The following is a 16,281-nucleotide window of genomic DNA, read 5'->3' as shown; positions in this document are numbered from 1 at the left end:
CAATTATTAACTCAATGGTACGTTTGATATCTAACGAAAAAGTTATTCCTCCATTTTCGTTCATTTTCCTACGAATGTCCAACAACGCGTGCCAATTTCCGCTCGTTACATACACAGTCTTTTCAAAATAAACTTCCATCTTCACAGGAAACAACTTCCTTTGGTTCAGGCAACAAATCTACTTAGTTAGGTTTAGGAATAGATCGACTTGGTTAGGCTTAAAATAACCCCGGAAGTGGCGTTACTTAACCTAAGTTACGTGACAAATAAATCAACGTTGACTTCTGGTTTCACACGATACACACGTCTTTTATTATTTTTGCTCGTCTATTTATATTTGCTAATTTCTTTTGAGGAGACGTAGTTAGTGTTCCATACCAAGTATATGTCTGGACTGTGTGTGGTCAGTCTGTGAATTTGTGGCTGAATTGTTACACTAATAGTCAGTAGTCATGTCCGGTAAATCCAGCGCTACATGTCCACCAGGTCCGGTGATTATTTGATACGTTGACACTGCTCCTTTTGCAAGCATTCATTGTGGAAATATCTTTTCTCAAGCATCCAAATTTAGTCACTTCAAATGTGGTTGATTTTAGAAGACTATGTTGGAGTTGGAGTTGTCAAAATCTGTTCACAAAAAGTTTCACACAAATAAATAAATGCATAAAAACCACTGAACAACCCAATGAGCAATACCACTCCAAACACTCTTCAGCAGGACATGAACACTGCTTTCACTTCGTATTAGGAGCCAAAGATATGTCACTGTAACATCGAAAAAAAATACAACTTCTGAAGAAATTGAGCACCGTTTGAGCAGAAAAAGAAAAACAGCAACAAAACACAGTGTTACAGTGAACTTCCTTTTGTTGAATCTAAAGGATGACTGAGCTGCAGCATGTGTAACGTGTGATATAGTTTCTAATGTTATGGCACTTCCTTTACTTTATCCAATAAAAAATATTTTAGCCCCTTAAGTGTCCACATTTCCATGTCAGTTAGACAGACAAATTGAATCATATCAATCACTGGAATCTTTCAAAGTAAAACTGGGCAACATGTAAACAAAACTTCTTATACCAGTGTCGCTAACAACAACAAAAATTTGGCTCACTTTGCGTTACCCTCAATGCCACATACTTTTTTCTTAAGGGATGACTTAACTCTCAGCATTTCCATTTCAAATGACAAGCACATAAAGAGACAAAATACAAAGAGGCAGGTACTTACACATGCACGCACAAATTAAAAAAAAAATGTAAATAGAAATAAAAATTAGACACAAGTGAATCAGGCAACCAACCAGAAGCTCCATTAAGGCCAAACAAAGCCATTGTTTTTTTTATGCCCTCTAATATTTATGAAGAAAAATACTATCATATACTATGGCACAAAATCTTATCCTCCGCTATGTTTATTTTTTTTTTTACTTTAAATGTTTTGGCATAACTATAGTTCTTTCTGAATAGGATCTGGAAGCCTCTACACTACCTAAAGCAGAAGAACTGGAGGTGATATAAAGAAGCAGACACATGTACCTAAAGGAAATGGACAAGATTTTGCTCCAGTGCAAACCATTGTGAGATATGAGAAGCTAAAGACAGAGCAGTTCATTGGAGCAATTAAATGACTGAAAGTAATTGAATTACCACGTTTCATTGTGCTGTGCCTGCTAATGGTTTTGCTGTAAGTATGTGAAATGCAAATCTGCAGTAAGCCAAAATTCAAAAGTAGTTCAGGTTGTGTTTGTCCTGATCATTTCTAATAGAGCAGGAAAAGATGAGTAGGATGTGACAGAATTATCATTCTGCAAGATAAATAAATTGAACTACCTCGAACGTATGTACATCTAAGAAACTGAAAGAAGTACATATAAGAAAAGAAATGTATAACAAGCGGAACACAAATGACTAAAAGATGAAAAAGGCTAGTTTGTTCTGCTGGCTGATCCTGTTGGTTGTGTGGTCTCGTGTCCTGTGCTCTGAGGTATACTTGGTAGGAAGTGAGAACACCCATATATTTGTGAGGCGAGTTTCTCGGCAGATAAGAGATGTTGCTGGCGGAGAAGATCCGGTGGAAGGTGCTGTAAACGGAGACCCACAGGGCTTTTTCTTTTAGGGGCGCTAGGGGGATTGGCTCAGCACAATAAAACATAATCTAAATCTGGAGAAGCCTTTTCGAATTCATTAACAGTAACACTGGAGTAAGAAAACTGGTATTCAAAAAACAGAAAACGGGAGCTGGTAATCATGTATCGACTCTTTTTGAATTCATCTTTTTGCACTGGAGTAAAACTTTGGAAAATTGTGGCAGCTATCGTTTTGTTTTGAATCGCTAAAAGTCTAAACACGTTTTTTTTTTTTTTTTAAAGGGAATACTACTGGATTTAAGCATACACAGATCATCCTTGTGCATCCCCATCAGTAGTCGTAAAAATAATCAAAACCTTTTTTCAGAGGGAAAGTCCGGGATGCCATTCCAATTTACCAAAGCTGTTATGTTGCTGACGGTAAATTGGGACCAGCATGTCAGACACAATCGTTAATCTGTCCCTTTTTTTGTAATCTGATTCTTCTAGCTACAGAATGTACCAAGTTTAGTGCTATTCCCCTTATAGACAATAAATTGCAAACATCTTTGTTTGTTTTTTTTCCACCTGGTGTGTAGCTAGTGTTATTTTGGAATGAGGGCATATTGCATGACCTTGTCCTCAAGGGCTTTCAGAGGAGGGTTGCATGGTCTAGGTCTATGTTGTCCATGCTGGCCAAAATAGCTTTCTGGTCCTCCCGGGGTGGGCGGCGGTACAGCAGGGCAGAAAAGCAAGTATATGGGTCATGGAGGATGGGCCGTTTCTTCTTCTTGCGGAGGTAGAGAGCTTCTTCGGGCTGGAGTACCTGAGAGGTGTAGGCCTGCTGGGTCTGAGAGGTGGTGACACCTGGAGGAAGGGAGATGAACGGCAGGTCATAGCCACAAGAACTCACGGTGATGTTTACTGACAATTCTGCATATTGACCCCCCTGAGACCCGCCATCCCGAACGACTTTACTGTCTTTCAGAGACTGTAGCAGGTTCAGTTTTAGAGCTAGAGTGAAGGTACAGGTTCATGAGACTGGGAAGACCTGAGGAATCCATCGGTAACCACCACGTCATACTAGCTTGTCGGGAATGAGGCTCAGTAACGCTCCAAAGTTGGGCTAAATTTTAGCGAGGAGTTACTGGCATGGCCATTTTCACAGGGGTCCCTTGGCCTGTGACCTAAAGATATGTGAATGAAAATGGGTTATATTGGTACCCACGAGTCTCTCCTTTACAGACATGCCCACTTTATGATAATCACATGCAGTTTGTTTTACATGCAGTATAGATGTGTTATATTTTGTCTATTATGAAAAAGGTGTATCTGAATATTTCTGCATACTGGGGTCCCTAAACAGTCTTGAATTGCATAAATTGTGTATCACTGTAAAGCTGAGACTCTTGTGGATCCAATGAGCCCAACTGCATTCATGTGTGATGATGTTAGTCCCCATAGGAGACATTTCATTGACCTCACTGTCTAAACTGACCTGTGGTGACCTCTAGGATTATCACAGCCTCATGAAACTTTACAGCCACAAACTACAGACCTAGAGCATTCAGAGAATGGATGGATCAAACTAGAAACCTAGAGCATTCAGAGGATGGATGGATCAAACTAGAGACCTAGAGCATTCAGAGGATGGATGGATCAAACTAAAGACCTAGAGCATTCAGAGGATGGATGGATCAAACTAGAGACCTAGAGCATTCAGAGGATGGATGGATCAAACTAGAGACCTAGAGCATTCAGAGGATGGATGGCTTTACTAGCTAGATTGACAATTAAGGGGGTTTCTGAGCAGTTTACACAACACAACCCCGCTATGTGTCTCCCCCAATGTTGAAACAAAACCTACGCCCTCGACACATGTCATTCTCATTAGGGGCTGAGCCAACGTAAAGTGGCCCTTTTCCTTCAAAGATGCGCAGTGTAGAAGTTGGTGCAATTTGAACACGTAAAATATTAATAACTTTGAATAAACGAGCCGTAGCGCTCTGTGCAGCAGTGGGGGCGGAGCTTCAGGGCTCTACGGACTGAGTCGAGCATGTCGTTAATAGCTGACCTTTACAGGCCGCGGCTCGTTGATTGCATTTCACTTTTGCTGCTGGATGGGATGGATACACTAACGTTACAACTGAACTCCCCCCGACAATGCTGCAAGCAGGAATACCGAAGTACACAGTTTTTGTGATATACTGCTTACAGGCACACAGACAGACAGGGGGAAGGAAACGTAACAGCTAATGTATCACTCTGTCGGTATAAGTATTGATACTATCACAAATAAATCTGATCCATCATTTATAGGTAACAAAAAACATACAAATATATCTCTGAAATGTAAAAAAAAAAAAGCATTTTACCTGTGGTCATCATGATGTAGATAAAATAAACAACAACAACTCACTGCGTAAAAGTGACAACAGACAGGAACAGGGTTCACACCTGCTTTCTTTCTGGACTTGGAGTTATTGTTGTTCATCATCATCTTCTTGGCCTTTTTAATACGTTGGTATCTCAGTGCCTCAATCCTCTCAGACCCCGAAAGGGCACGCGGCGCACCTCGATGTTTTCTGGATAAAGAGCAGAGAGAGAGGGGAAAACGGGTAACTCCAGGCCAAACAGAAGTCAGTGGACTGACTGTGTTTCTGCACTACGGAGTGCAAGAGAACCAAACAAACCCACACAATCTCAAAACAGCACTGCTCGTGCTAAGCAAGAAGTGCAGCACATTGCCAAAGGATCAATATGAGACACCGAAAGAGCTGTACTCTGAAATCCAGCAGAAGTTTTTGTTTGTTTTTTTGTCATAAATTCTCCTATTATCAAAACCTTGTACATCATCTGGATTTACCAACAGTTATGTTAAGTTAATGATGATTATGTTTCACAAAATACGTTAATAAATCCAGATGGTAAATTGTGCACCTTGAAATTTCATTGCCTTTCAGGGACATCTAAGTAGTTTTGCTCAAATTGATCCAAACAATCTTCATCCAATGGAAAGCAAAGTATCACATCACCCCTGGAACCATCTATTTCTCGCATGGTGCAGATTAGAACAGTAATAATATTTGAGAAGATACAACATTTAAACAGACTTGCACTGTTGGTTTCAGAGGAAAAAATCTCCCAAAAATAGAAGAAAAGAATATTTTGAACCAAATTCAAGACTTTTCAATTGATGATATGTTTGCAGATTGTCTGTAAAATAAATCTATCCACTCTGAAAATAACAGATGCAAATGTTTCCTTGGTGTCGGGTGTATATTTTTCAGCTGCTCATGACTGCACAGACCTCCCTCCCATTCATAGAGGAACTTATGACTTGGCAGCCCACAGATTTTCTGCCACAAACACACACTTGGCTCTCTCAAGGCACAGAAAACAATTAGCATTTACAGCGAGGTGCATCTTTCCCGCCGTGGCTGCAGAGAGAAACCGAAGGTCGTTAGTAGAGGGGGGAGAATCACAGCTGAGCAACAAAGCATCATATATATATGTATTCATAGACATGGATACTGTCTACAATGGGCTTCACCATGCTGACAGGGGGAGAGATGGCGGGAGGGGAAAATGACTACTCGGGAACAGTCACATAATGAAAAATAAGCCAAAGAAAAGCGAAGCACTAGGACAACAAATGTAACAAGAATTTATCCATAAAATTGTTTTTCTTTTTTTTTTGTAAACGAAGGAGCAATATTTAGCGATGGCATGCATGGCAGATTGCACATGGAACACGACTTTAAAGGGGAATACATTCAAAAGCACTTGGGCCATTCACTCACACATAAGGGGGTCCTCAAGCCCCCTGTGTGCCCCCCCACCCCCCACTCTGCAAGCCCTTGGCAAAATATTTGTTCCTTAGGATAAATAGAAGTGCCTAAGCTGTTTTAGCAGGACTTCACATGGTAGAGTGAACTGTTCTGCAGTCCAAACTTACAAGTGCACATTACAGTAGATGGTTTGATTCGTGCTCTATACAGATGCTTTATATGGGGGGGTTAAGGCCATGTGTCCACCAGGAATCTGCTTTTAGTTATTTGGTACTAGAGATGGTTGCAGGAAGTGCCGGTCATGGCTCCTGCTATCGCTCTGTTGCTGTTCAAAACCTGCTCAGAATCTGTAGTCCAGGAGCCCTGATCAAAAAGGTGGCAAAGTCTAGTAATGGTTTTTGTAATCATCCATGTGTGTGGGACATATTCTGATATGATAACATTTGCGGAGTAGCAGCTTAGTTGCAAAAATACAGGATAATAAGGAATACCATTAGTCCTTAGGCCAGACCAGATATCACTTTAAAGGTCCCATAGTGTAAAAAGTGAGATTTTCATGTCTTTTATATTATAAATCAGGTTTAAGTGCTATATAAATACTGTTAAACTATCAAAACGCTCAATATACGGAGAAATACACTCAGCCCGTATTCAGAAATTGTGCGTTTGAAACAAGCCGTCAGGATTTCTGTCCATTTGTGATGTCACAAATATACAATATATAGATCATTACACGGTTTTAAACATAAACTTTCTAAATGTGTTCCAGTTTATTTCCTGTTGAAGTGTATGTGAATGACATCAGCTGACAGGAAGTAAATATGGACCCAAACTGTTGCCTAGCAACGCAATTCCGTTGAAATGCACTAAAACGGAGCGTTTCAGACAGAGGGTGAATACAGGTATATTTAGGCAGACGGTTGCTGCTCATTTGGAAAGGTTATCATGTGTTAATTTTACTTCTGTTAGTGTAACAAAGAAAATGGCACCATTTGCAACCTTGAGCGGTACCGATATCTGGTCCGGCCTGAGGACTATTTGGGCATTTTTGACAAAAGCTACGACATTTTTTAAGTTTTTGAAACAGGTGCCTTGAGAACTTTACACATGCTAAGCTTTCATCACTGCCAGGAACATGCAACAGCTGTGAACGACGGCTCCCAGTGGACACACAGCTTGAGTTGACGTCATAATGCGAAATCTTACAAAAATATTTATTGGAGATCGGGGTCCAAAATATTTTCAGTTCATAAAATACAAGCGTTTGTAAAAAATATAAAAGGCAGAATGTGTCACGCTTGAGGAGAATGCTAAGAGCATTTTAGAAAGTGATCATCCGACAATAAAGAATGTCTATGTGAACATCCACACAGACCACCCTTTAATAAATACACAGTATGCCGCAACTTGTCATAATCTACATAGTACAGAAAGACACCAAGATTAATTGGTGATCATACCTGCTGAGAAATCAGCATTACCTGGATGTAATTCCAGTTCTATGACTATGTACTGTATGTGGCCGTGATATGAACTTGGCTATCGGTACATCGCCCTTTATTATTAGCATTATTCTTTGCTGGTTTGTGGCCAGGGGTCGAGGGGTGGATGAGATTGTTCCTCAAAACCCCGACTAGGCTCATCTTCAGACTGAGAGGGAGGAGAGAGCCAGGATCACCTGGAGCAGCTGGTTGTATGTTTAACATCTTACTGGATGTTAGACTAGTGTGTTGGAGGAATGGCATGTTGAGAAGTGCTCACCAGTCATGCTCGTTGACCATCAAATAGCTCAACCAAAGGTGCCTGTGTCTGGCCTACTGTACACAGATCTCTCTCACAGTTGATAGTAAAGACCAGAGACATCCTGAGGAGAAGAAGTGTGATAATCCTTGACAATCTCCTCGTCAATCAGTTTGGTCTTGTAGTGGTGAGGGCATGAGCGCCGGAAGTAGGCCAATGGCCGCTTGGCCCCCTCACTTCACCACTTTTTTTTTAAGGTTGCAAATCACTGTATCCCCGCAAATGCCCCCATATTGCAACATGGTTAAAAAAAAAGATATTTCAATCATTCCCGTCCGCCCGATGTGTGTCTAGACTGGAGGGTGTCAGAAGTATTTTTTACTCTACAGATACGCTGTCATTTTAATCTGGTCAGCAGCTCTCTGCATGGCTCCATCTCAGCTGTGTGTCACCTAACCGCAACCTGAACTGAAGCGTTTGTTTACGCTTCACGTCAATTTTTTCGACAATACACTCGTAAATGCGAGGTTTATAACATTGACTATCTCGTTACAATGGCACCTGACAGTGGGGGGGATATATTAGACAGCAAGTGAACATTTTGAACTTTGAACTTTTTGTTGGAAGCAGAAGAAATAGGCCAGCATAAGGATGTGAGGGACTTTGACAAGGGCCACATAGTGCTGGCTAGACGACTGGGTCAGAGAATCTCCAGAACTGCATCTCTTGTGGGATGTTCCCGGACTGCAGTGGTCAGGACCTACCAAAAATGGTCCAAGGAAGGAAAACTGGTGAACCAGCGGCGGGGTCAGACCCGAGGCTCATTGATGCATGTGGGGAGCGAAGGCTGGCCCGTGTTGCCGATCCAATAGAAGAGCTACTGGAGCTCAAACTGCTGAAAAGTTAATACTGGTTCCGACAGAAAGGTGTCAGAACACACGGTGCATCGCAGTTTGTTGCGTATGGAGGTGCGTAGCCGCAGACCGGTCAGGGTGCCCATGATGACCCGTGTCCACCAACCAAAAGCGCCTACAATGGGCATGAGAACTGGACCACTGAGCAATGGAAGACGGTGGCCCAGTCTGATGAATCACGTCAAGTGATCAATCACTGATGAATCATGATGGCTTCCTGAGAAAGATGGCCGATGGAAGAGATGGCTCACCACGAAGGGACTAAGAGGGAAGAAGGCACTGACCGTATTCTTGACATGTGCAATTCTTTTGTTTGATTCCCGTACCTTGACCATGCATTCGGTAGCAAAAGGCATTGCCACGAGATAAGCAGTTAGCAATGCATTCCTTCTTTCTTGGCGTAGTGAAAGAGAGAGATGGGAGTGGAGAAGAAGGAGTAGGTCTTATCTTGACGTTGGATTGCTGAAGAGTTCTTTCTTTCGCATTGATTCAAGGTAAACACCAATCTTCCTCCTCAATTACGGCGTACTACTAGAGTGCATTGGTCTGTCTCAGGGTGTCGAGTCAGGGGATAATTAGGGTAAATTATTAGAGAAGTCAGTCGAGGGCTGAGCTCGTAGAAAATACCATCAATCTACAGTCCACTTTCAAAACTTTAGCAAACGATAGGAGACCTTTTTAGAGGCTTGCATCTGTATTGACAATCATTTGACTTTTGGTTGATGTCAAACTTATGATATATAGGACACAACTTAAGTGTGGTTTTATATCCCTAGACTAAAGGTGTAGAAATGAAAATCTCGTAACCATTCAATTGGAGTGTAATCCAGTTTGGCCACGCACAGATGGGTTCTTTGGCTTTTGCACCAAATACTATACTGAAATGTGTTATATACCAATGTGACTTTTGATAAACTAAATTTCAGAATAGCGAAGTAACCAATAGAGACTTGTATTTGAATTGGTTTGAGGCTGATAAGAGTACTATTGTCTTACCTATGTGTAGACCATTTAGCTGTGAATGTGGTCAGTTAGCAAACCACTCAAGCATGAAATCATGTCGGTGATACGTCTCTGACCTAATCTGTTAGCTAACAGATGGTATATGCATATCAGAATGCATAATGTACTGAAGACTGCAGAACTTAAAAATGCATAGCCACTTTAAGAAAAAAAGAAAAAAAGGAAAGAACTGAAAAGAACTACACATGTTGACTGAAGGAAGGAACAAATCAAACAAAGACTCAGCGTCTTGTATTCCCCTTTAAAGGACGAGGTGATCAAAAAAGTCCCACCTGCTAACCCCCCCCTTTCAGACATGGATCCAACCCTTACCTATTGCGGTGTAGAGGACCTGGTCACAACAACGCTGCCCAGATAGCTGAGATCAATCAAAAACAAAGCAGGTAAGACTCCAGGAGCCATCATGAACCACCATACTGCCCCTAATTCATAATGATGGAGACATTGCAGTACATGAGAAGCGGACAGGCCCTGTGACACACTTTGCCCAACAACCTTTCCTTGGTAGTCAGACCCGGGGGTGTCCTGGGTGCAATTAAAGGGGTTGGGGAGAGGAGGGTTACAGAAAGGGGAAAGGGAAGTAGGGTAGGAAGAAATCTGAGAGGTTGGAAGGGAAGGGAGAATTGGTCATGCAGTCAGGTTACTAAGGCCGAGGATGGGCCGCAGGGCCTGCCAAGGGTAACTCTTCTTAAAGCATCCTCTGCATGATAAAGGCAGCTTCAAAGGCTTGGAGCTAGATATAATATTGGGTGTTTGCTTTGTCTTGGGAATCAATTGGATGAATATTATGGGATTCCTCCTGTTAGGTGAAAGCAGGGTAATGCATGATACAGATGAAAAAACAGGGATCCTGTGGTGATGTCTGCATATTCCAACTCTTTTAGGGGCTTGTGCCAAGCAAATCACACAGTGTCCTGGCAATAGTGTTTATCATCCGGGTGGACTCTAGCCCCAAAAGGTCTGAAATATTATCTGTGAAGCAAATGCTTTTTCTTGTCAATTCAACAAATAATTTCTTTGGGTATCACTGGAAAATGCAATGTTTTTTTCAAGGTGATAATTTTGGAACAATGCTTCACAGAGTCAATGGATGAACACCTCTGACTCGATGTCTGACATGAAAAGCAGCATTGACCGAATTGAAATTAAACTGAACTTCCAGAGCTCATCAAATGAATCATCGCTACCAAATGGTTTCCTTCACCCAAAACAATTTTCATTTTTGTGTTAACAAATGAAAAACAACTAAACTCAGTTTTCACCGAGATGATTTAAAAATGGATGGATATTAGACAACACTTCAGTAACCAAGATGTCAGAGCAACTTCACACATCCAAGCATTATGGGTTGGAGCAGATGACTCAAATGGTATCCCTCTCTGCATGCCTAATGCACCTACCCTGAAGCTGACAACTGGGGTGGTGAGTCAGATGGAAGGATCCCCTCCTCAGTCCTCCTCTGAGATGGCATCTGCCCAAATAGGTTGCTGCTTTCCATGGGGGGTGACGGGGACTGGGAAGCTGGGTAGCTGGTTGCAGACGTGGCAAAGGCCATGTGGGAACGGTAGCTGGGACTTGCTCTCCTGCTACCCTGGCCTTGGGCAGGCGAGGAGGAGGGGGAAGATCTCCTTGAGAAGCTGGCTGCGGAAGGAGGGAGGAGGGTAATCTCAGACATCTCTGGGGGTATATGAGGCTGGACAAAGCTGGGACGCGGCCTGGGACGTACTACAATCTCTGGGGAGCCCTCATGAGAACTGAAGGGGCTTTGGGTGAGGGGTGAGAGTCGGGAGGGCTGGAGAACCACCTGATGGATGCCAGGATCCATCCTTCGAGCCTGTCTGGGACTGAAACGAGGGGTGGTTTCAAACCATCGTGTGTCCAAGCTACTGAATGTGCTGGGGACAATATGGGCCATCGGATCGGTGTAAGGCAAACCCGGCACACCCATACCATGGCTCGTATGTCTTAACTGCCCTAAATGTGCCTCTTGCATAGCGAAATGCTTGGCTGGGGAGCCACGAGGCCTGGCCTTGCTGGGAGACTTGCGGCTCTTTGGGGCCTCCAGTGGCAGGACAGCTGGGTAAGTAGGCATTGGAAGGGAGGAGGGCTGGAAAGCACTAAGGGGAAGAACATGAGGTGGAGGAGGATAGGGGGAGTCGTGGCGGAGGTGCAAAGGATGATGGGGTGGAAAAATGAACTGGGGCCCCTCCAGACTCGCGAAGGTGAAATCCAATCCCTGCCAAATCTCCGGTGAACGGGAGGAAGAGGTGAGAGTCAGAGGAAGTGGGAAACCAGGGACAGCATATTGTGGGTAATCAGCGTCCCCCATTTCTTCAGGAATCATGGGGTGACCAAAAGGACCTTCAGCTAAGTATGGAGGGGAGGACATGACAGAGCTGAGTGGGCTTGTATCAGGCATGTAAAAAGGAGGTGGGGGATCATGATCCCCGGGGTGGCCTAGATAGCCATAGAAAGCTCTGTGGTGGAGAGAACCTCGGATCTGCCCCGAGGCCTGGAGCCGACTGCTCTCCATGATGGTCATACCTTCGAAGGGCCTCTGGAAACGAGGGCTGTAGGCTGGAGGTTGCATGTAGGATTCCTGACTGGAGATGGGAGAGATCTGGTGAGGCCGAAGCGGGGCCATAATTGGGGGCAGAGGCCTGGGATCGTCGTTCTCTTCGTCTGACTGACGGAATTCAGGATAGAGGTCTGATTCTTCCACAAAGGGGAAGCCCTCAATTCGCCGGGGCTTAACAGACATTTCTGCATCATTGGGATCTATAACAAAGCGTCCATCCGGACCTCGGCTGATGAGTTCAATGGGTGTCGTTGCTTCAGCATCGTGCTTGGAGATGCTGTGTTTCTTGCTCGTTATTGCTCTTTTGGTCTTCTTGTATAAAGACAATTCCTCCCTCTTCCCTGGACTTGAAGGTGGTTTCTTCCCACGCTGGTCATGACTATCTTCAGATGATTCTGACGGGGATGCCTTTGAACGAACGCTCTCTGGGCTCACCTTTCCTGAAGATGACCTATAGAAAAAAAAAATACAGAAGAAGTGAAATATTCAAAAAGGCCAGTATTCTGTGCAAAGCTTCACTGATGGTACTGAAAATGAATCCAGCTACAATAAAACAACGTTTTACAAACTCATAGGCTTCATCTTAATCATTTTACAAATGTACTGTATACATCTTGCTTTGTAGAAATAAAGTATGTGCTTTACTTTGCTGATTATTGATTGCTGTTTGATGATTATGGGTTTGCTGTAGAGTACTGTGCAGTGTAGCATTGAAAGAGTATTGTGAGTCATGTCGGGGTTACTTACGGAGTTTCCATGCTTTTTCTGAGGTGGGTTATGGAGAGAGGGGGGTCTGGAAGACGGGATAAAGACAGTCAGTTTTAAGTGTATATATAAATATATATACATATGCATGTTTTAAGTATGTTTGAATGATAATTACTGCGGAGTTGTCTGTCTCTCTTTTCAGAAATACTCAAATAAAGGAGTTAACGATGAGTAAAAAATAGAGGCAGTGTAAATGCACACAGGGTCAACAGAAGGAGGCGAATGAACTGTTTTAACATTAAGTGATGAATTTAATTTTCAAGCAGGCCTCAAAGTCCCCACAACTCATATTTATAATGGGGAAATATGTCTTTTTGGTATTCATGATAAACAACACTGATCCAAGACATTTATATAAAAGGTTTATAAAAACTTGATTCCACAAAAGACGACATCAGCGTTGCTGCTGTTGATCCTGGAGCAGCGTTTCAAACCGAGAAACAGTTAAATGCAAAAGACGCTTTAACAAAACCATAAAATAGAACAAATGACTATAACTAACCATGGCTGCTTTCTGAAGTGTTATTTGGCTTACATTCGAAGTCAAACAATTAAATTGATGGTTCTTGTTTGCAGTTCACGTACATGAATCAGTTAAATACAAGTTGGGTATAGTGTGGTAGATGTGTCACAGTTAAAGGGACTATTTGTAACTTTCAGAAATGCTTCTTAACATCGACACCTGTGGCCGTGAAATCACCGAAAGTTAGCGTCGGGCTCGTGCTTATGCTTGCTCTAAATGGACATGAACGAGCATCGCTCAAAACAGTGAGGCGACACACGTCAGCTAAAAGCACAATATCACTCTATATTTCAGCTGCTTGGCAGTAATGTTAGCTGACCAGACGAAGGTCTCTCCATGAATCAATGCTGATACTGTGTTTGCTTCTCCTGCCTCAGCGCAGGCTTCAGCAGCGGGGCTCCCCAGCGAGAAACTCGTCTCCCTCCGCCCACAGCCGGAGTGAGCAGGAAGACACTGGCAACCGGTCGGTAACGAGACGGTAACGTTTCTCTCTGCGGAGCCCCGTTACTTCCTGAGACACGGGAAACCTCTGTTGGTCTGGAGGAGCTGCAGCATTTATTTCTGCACAAACGTCCACTGTACATTCACTAGATATTCTCAGAGCTAAACTAACTCTTCTGCAGTGTGGTGTAGGGATTCTACTTAATAGGTTTTGGTTATTAGCAAATTAATTAATAAATAATAATAGAATTATTAATATTAATAAAGATTATCAATAAACATCAATAATAAATGGGGCACCACCCTGGAATCAGGGACCAATGACCAAAACGTTAATATAGTCTCATTATATATGCTAAACTATCAATTTGGAACGTTGATTAATAATTAAATTAATAACTATAACCAAAATAGATAGTAAAGGTTGAAGGATATCGGAGTTCTTGACATAACAGAGGTTGGCATTATTCACTCTTGTGCAACATTAAAGAGACCAGCATGTATATTCCACAAACATTTATTTACAAGATAATAAAGGTTCAAAACACAATATTAATCTAACTAAATAACTAAACTAAACAAACCAAACAAAGTGTGTGTGTGTGTGTGTGTGTGTGTGTGTGTGTGTGAGAGAGAGGGGGGGCGGGGGGGGAACAAGATGGTGTCTTGTCTCAAGATGTCTGAATGGCCTACAGACCAAAATGGCGAGCACTGTAAAACTACAAAGATGGCTGAATCAAAGATGGCCGTCAGCATGTCATCACGTGACCTCTTTGTTCTTCTGAGCACATGTGCTCAAGAAGGACAGGGGGGGGGGGGGGGGGGGGGTGATGTGGGGGTTAAGATTATCTGAAGCTGTATGTTTATGTTTAACTAATTCACAGTTTATGTATGTGATCTTAATGTGTGTTAGATATGCAGTGGGTTAGAAAAGATGGTTAATTTGCATGCAAGACCTTGTCTATGTGAAGCATAAACTAAACACATCAGATATGGCGAAGCCACCTACCCAAATATCAAATACAGATAAATCACCAAAGTCAAACTCAATGAATAACATTAAACATATTAATACAGGTACATTCTAGAAATCAAAGTTTAATTGTCTTGCTCAGCCATGTGCGATTGCTAATGCTAAGGCCCAGTACGTTACCGATGGAAGAACAGGGTTTGTAATTCCATGTGTTGAAGTTGTGGTTCCAAATCAAAGAGGACGTCTTTGCAGTTAGTTTGGTGCTAACTTCTTTGCGGTTGCTGCTTGAAGTTAGCTGGTGAAAAGGACAGGCACTCGCGTCTTCTGCCTTTTGGTTCCTTGTGTTGAAATGGCTGTTTCCTAACAGACCATGGAATCACAGAGCAGAGCTGCTTTGCAGGGTTGGAGCACAGCAGCTCACCTCTCGCGTGTCAGGGGAGATGAGCAGATGAGTAGAAAGAGCTGTGGCTCACCTCCAGCAGCTGGTCAGCTTGGGTGAGGAGGTGAAGAGAAAGAGAGAGAACAAAGAAATTCCTCTGGTTTTGTTCTCAGTGATTTTCACACCTAGGTGTGAATGTTAGAGTGGCCAATGGAGAGTGAGCTTGGTCCACGGCCAATGGTAGCATACCCCTCAAGGATTCTGGGAGACAGTTCACTGTGTCTGCCACCAGAAATGGCAGGTCCCTACAGTGGAGTGAGCGCGCGTTCACGTCTAGAGGTGGAGCGAGTACGCGAGAAGGCGCGCGCTGTCTAAGTGAAGGCGAGCAGGCAGAGGAGACGAGACAGCGGCCACACGCGAGCGCGCATATGTGAGCGCGCATGTGTGCCGACCCGCTACATTTATACGCTTAGAAAGTTACAAACAGTCCCTTTAAGTTTTACATAATACATTTTTTGATTAATAATAGCTATACATAAATGTATGGAAACCCAGAGAAGCAAGTGAGGAAAAAAACATTTTGTGTTCCATTTTCTAAGTCTGATCTAGATTGTTTTCTCTTCTGTGTTTATGACTTAAAGGGATTATTTGTAACTTTGTACGCGCATAAATGTAGCGGGCCGCTGCCTCTCCAACTCTGCCTGCCTGCCTTCGCTCAGAGAGCGCGCGCGTTCTCAGCTCGCTCCACCTCTAGACGTGAACGTGCGCTCACTCCACACTGCAGAAGAGTTAGTTTAGCTCTGAGAATATCTAGTGAATGCACAGTGGACGTTTGTGCAGAAAAAAAATGCTGCAGCTCCTCCAGACCAACAGAGGTTTCCCGTGTCTTGTGAAGTGACGGAGCTCCTTAGCTAGTAACGTTACCCTCTCGTTACCGACCGGGTGCCGGTGTCTCCTCTGCTCTCCCCGGCTGCGGGAGGAGAGAGCAGGGAGACACGCTGCAGAGCCCCGCTGCTTCAGCCTGCACTTAGGCAGGAAAAGCCAACACTAGGATCAGATCTAAATCATGTTCATGGAGAGTCC

General features: G+C 43.2%; 1 protein-coding gene across 3 annotated transcripts in view; it reads right to left on the bottom strand.

Moving 5' to 3' along the window:
- Positions 1 to 231: 231 nt before the first annotated feature.
- Positions 232 to 16,281, bottom strand: part of igsf9bb (immunoglobulin superfamily, member 9Bb) — a 76,666-nt gene continuing 60,616 nt past the window's right edge. For 2 of the 3 annotated variants that reach the window (XM_037749449.1, XM_037749450.1), the window contains exons 17-20: positions 12,862 to 12,907; positions 10,937 to 12,565; positions 4,526 to 4,653; positions 232 to 2,935 (exon numbers count right to left, since the gene is read on the bottom strand). In XM_037749449.1, coding sequence (XP_037605377.1) covers positions 2,721 to 2,935; positions 4,526 to 4,653; positions 10,937 to 12,565; positions 12,862 to 12,907 — 2,018 coding nt within the window. In that variant the 3' untranslated portion in view covers positions 232 to 2,720. Of the gene's footprint in view, positions 2,936 to 4,521; positions 4,654 to 9,848; positions 9,895 to 10,936; positions 12,566 to 12,861; positions 12,908 to 16,281 lie in introns of those variants that run through there. The other variant, XM_037749451.1, reaches the window with a different exon arrangement.

Source organism: Sebastes umbrosus, chromosome 17, assembly GCF_015220745.1.
Source record: "Sebastes umbrosus isolate fSebUmb1 chromosome 17, fSebUmb1.pri, whole genome shotgun sequence".
NCBI lineage: Eukaryota > Metazoa > Chordata > Actinopteri > Perciformes > Sebastidae > Sebastes > Sebastes umbrosus.
The sequence above is the reverse complement of the archived record's forward strand: the minus strand, read 5'-3'. Positions and strand labels throughout refer to the sequence as shown.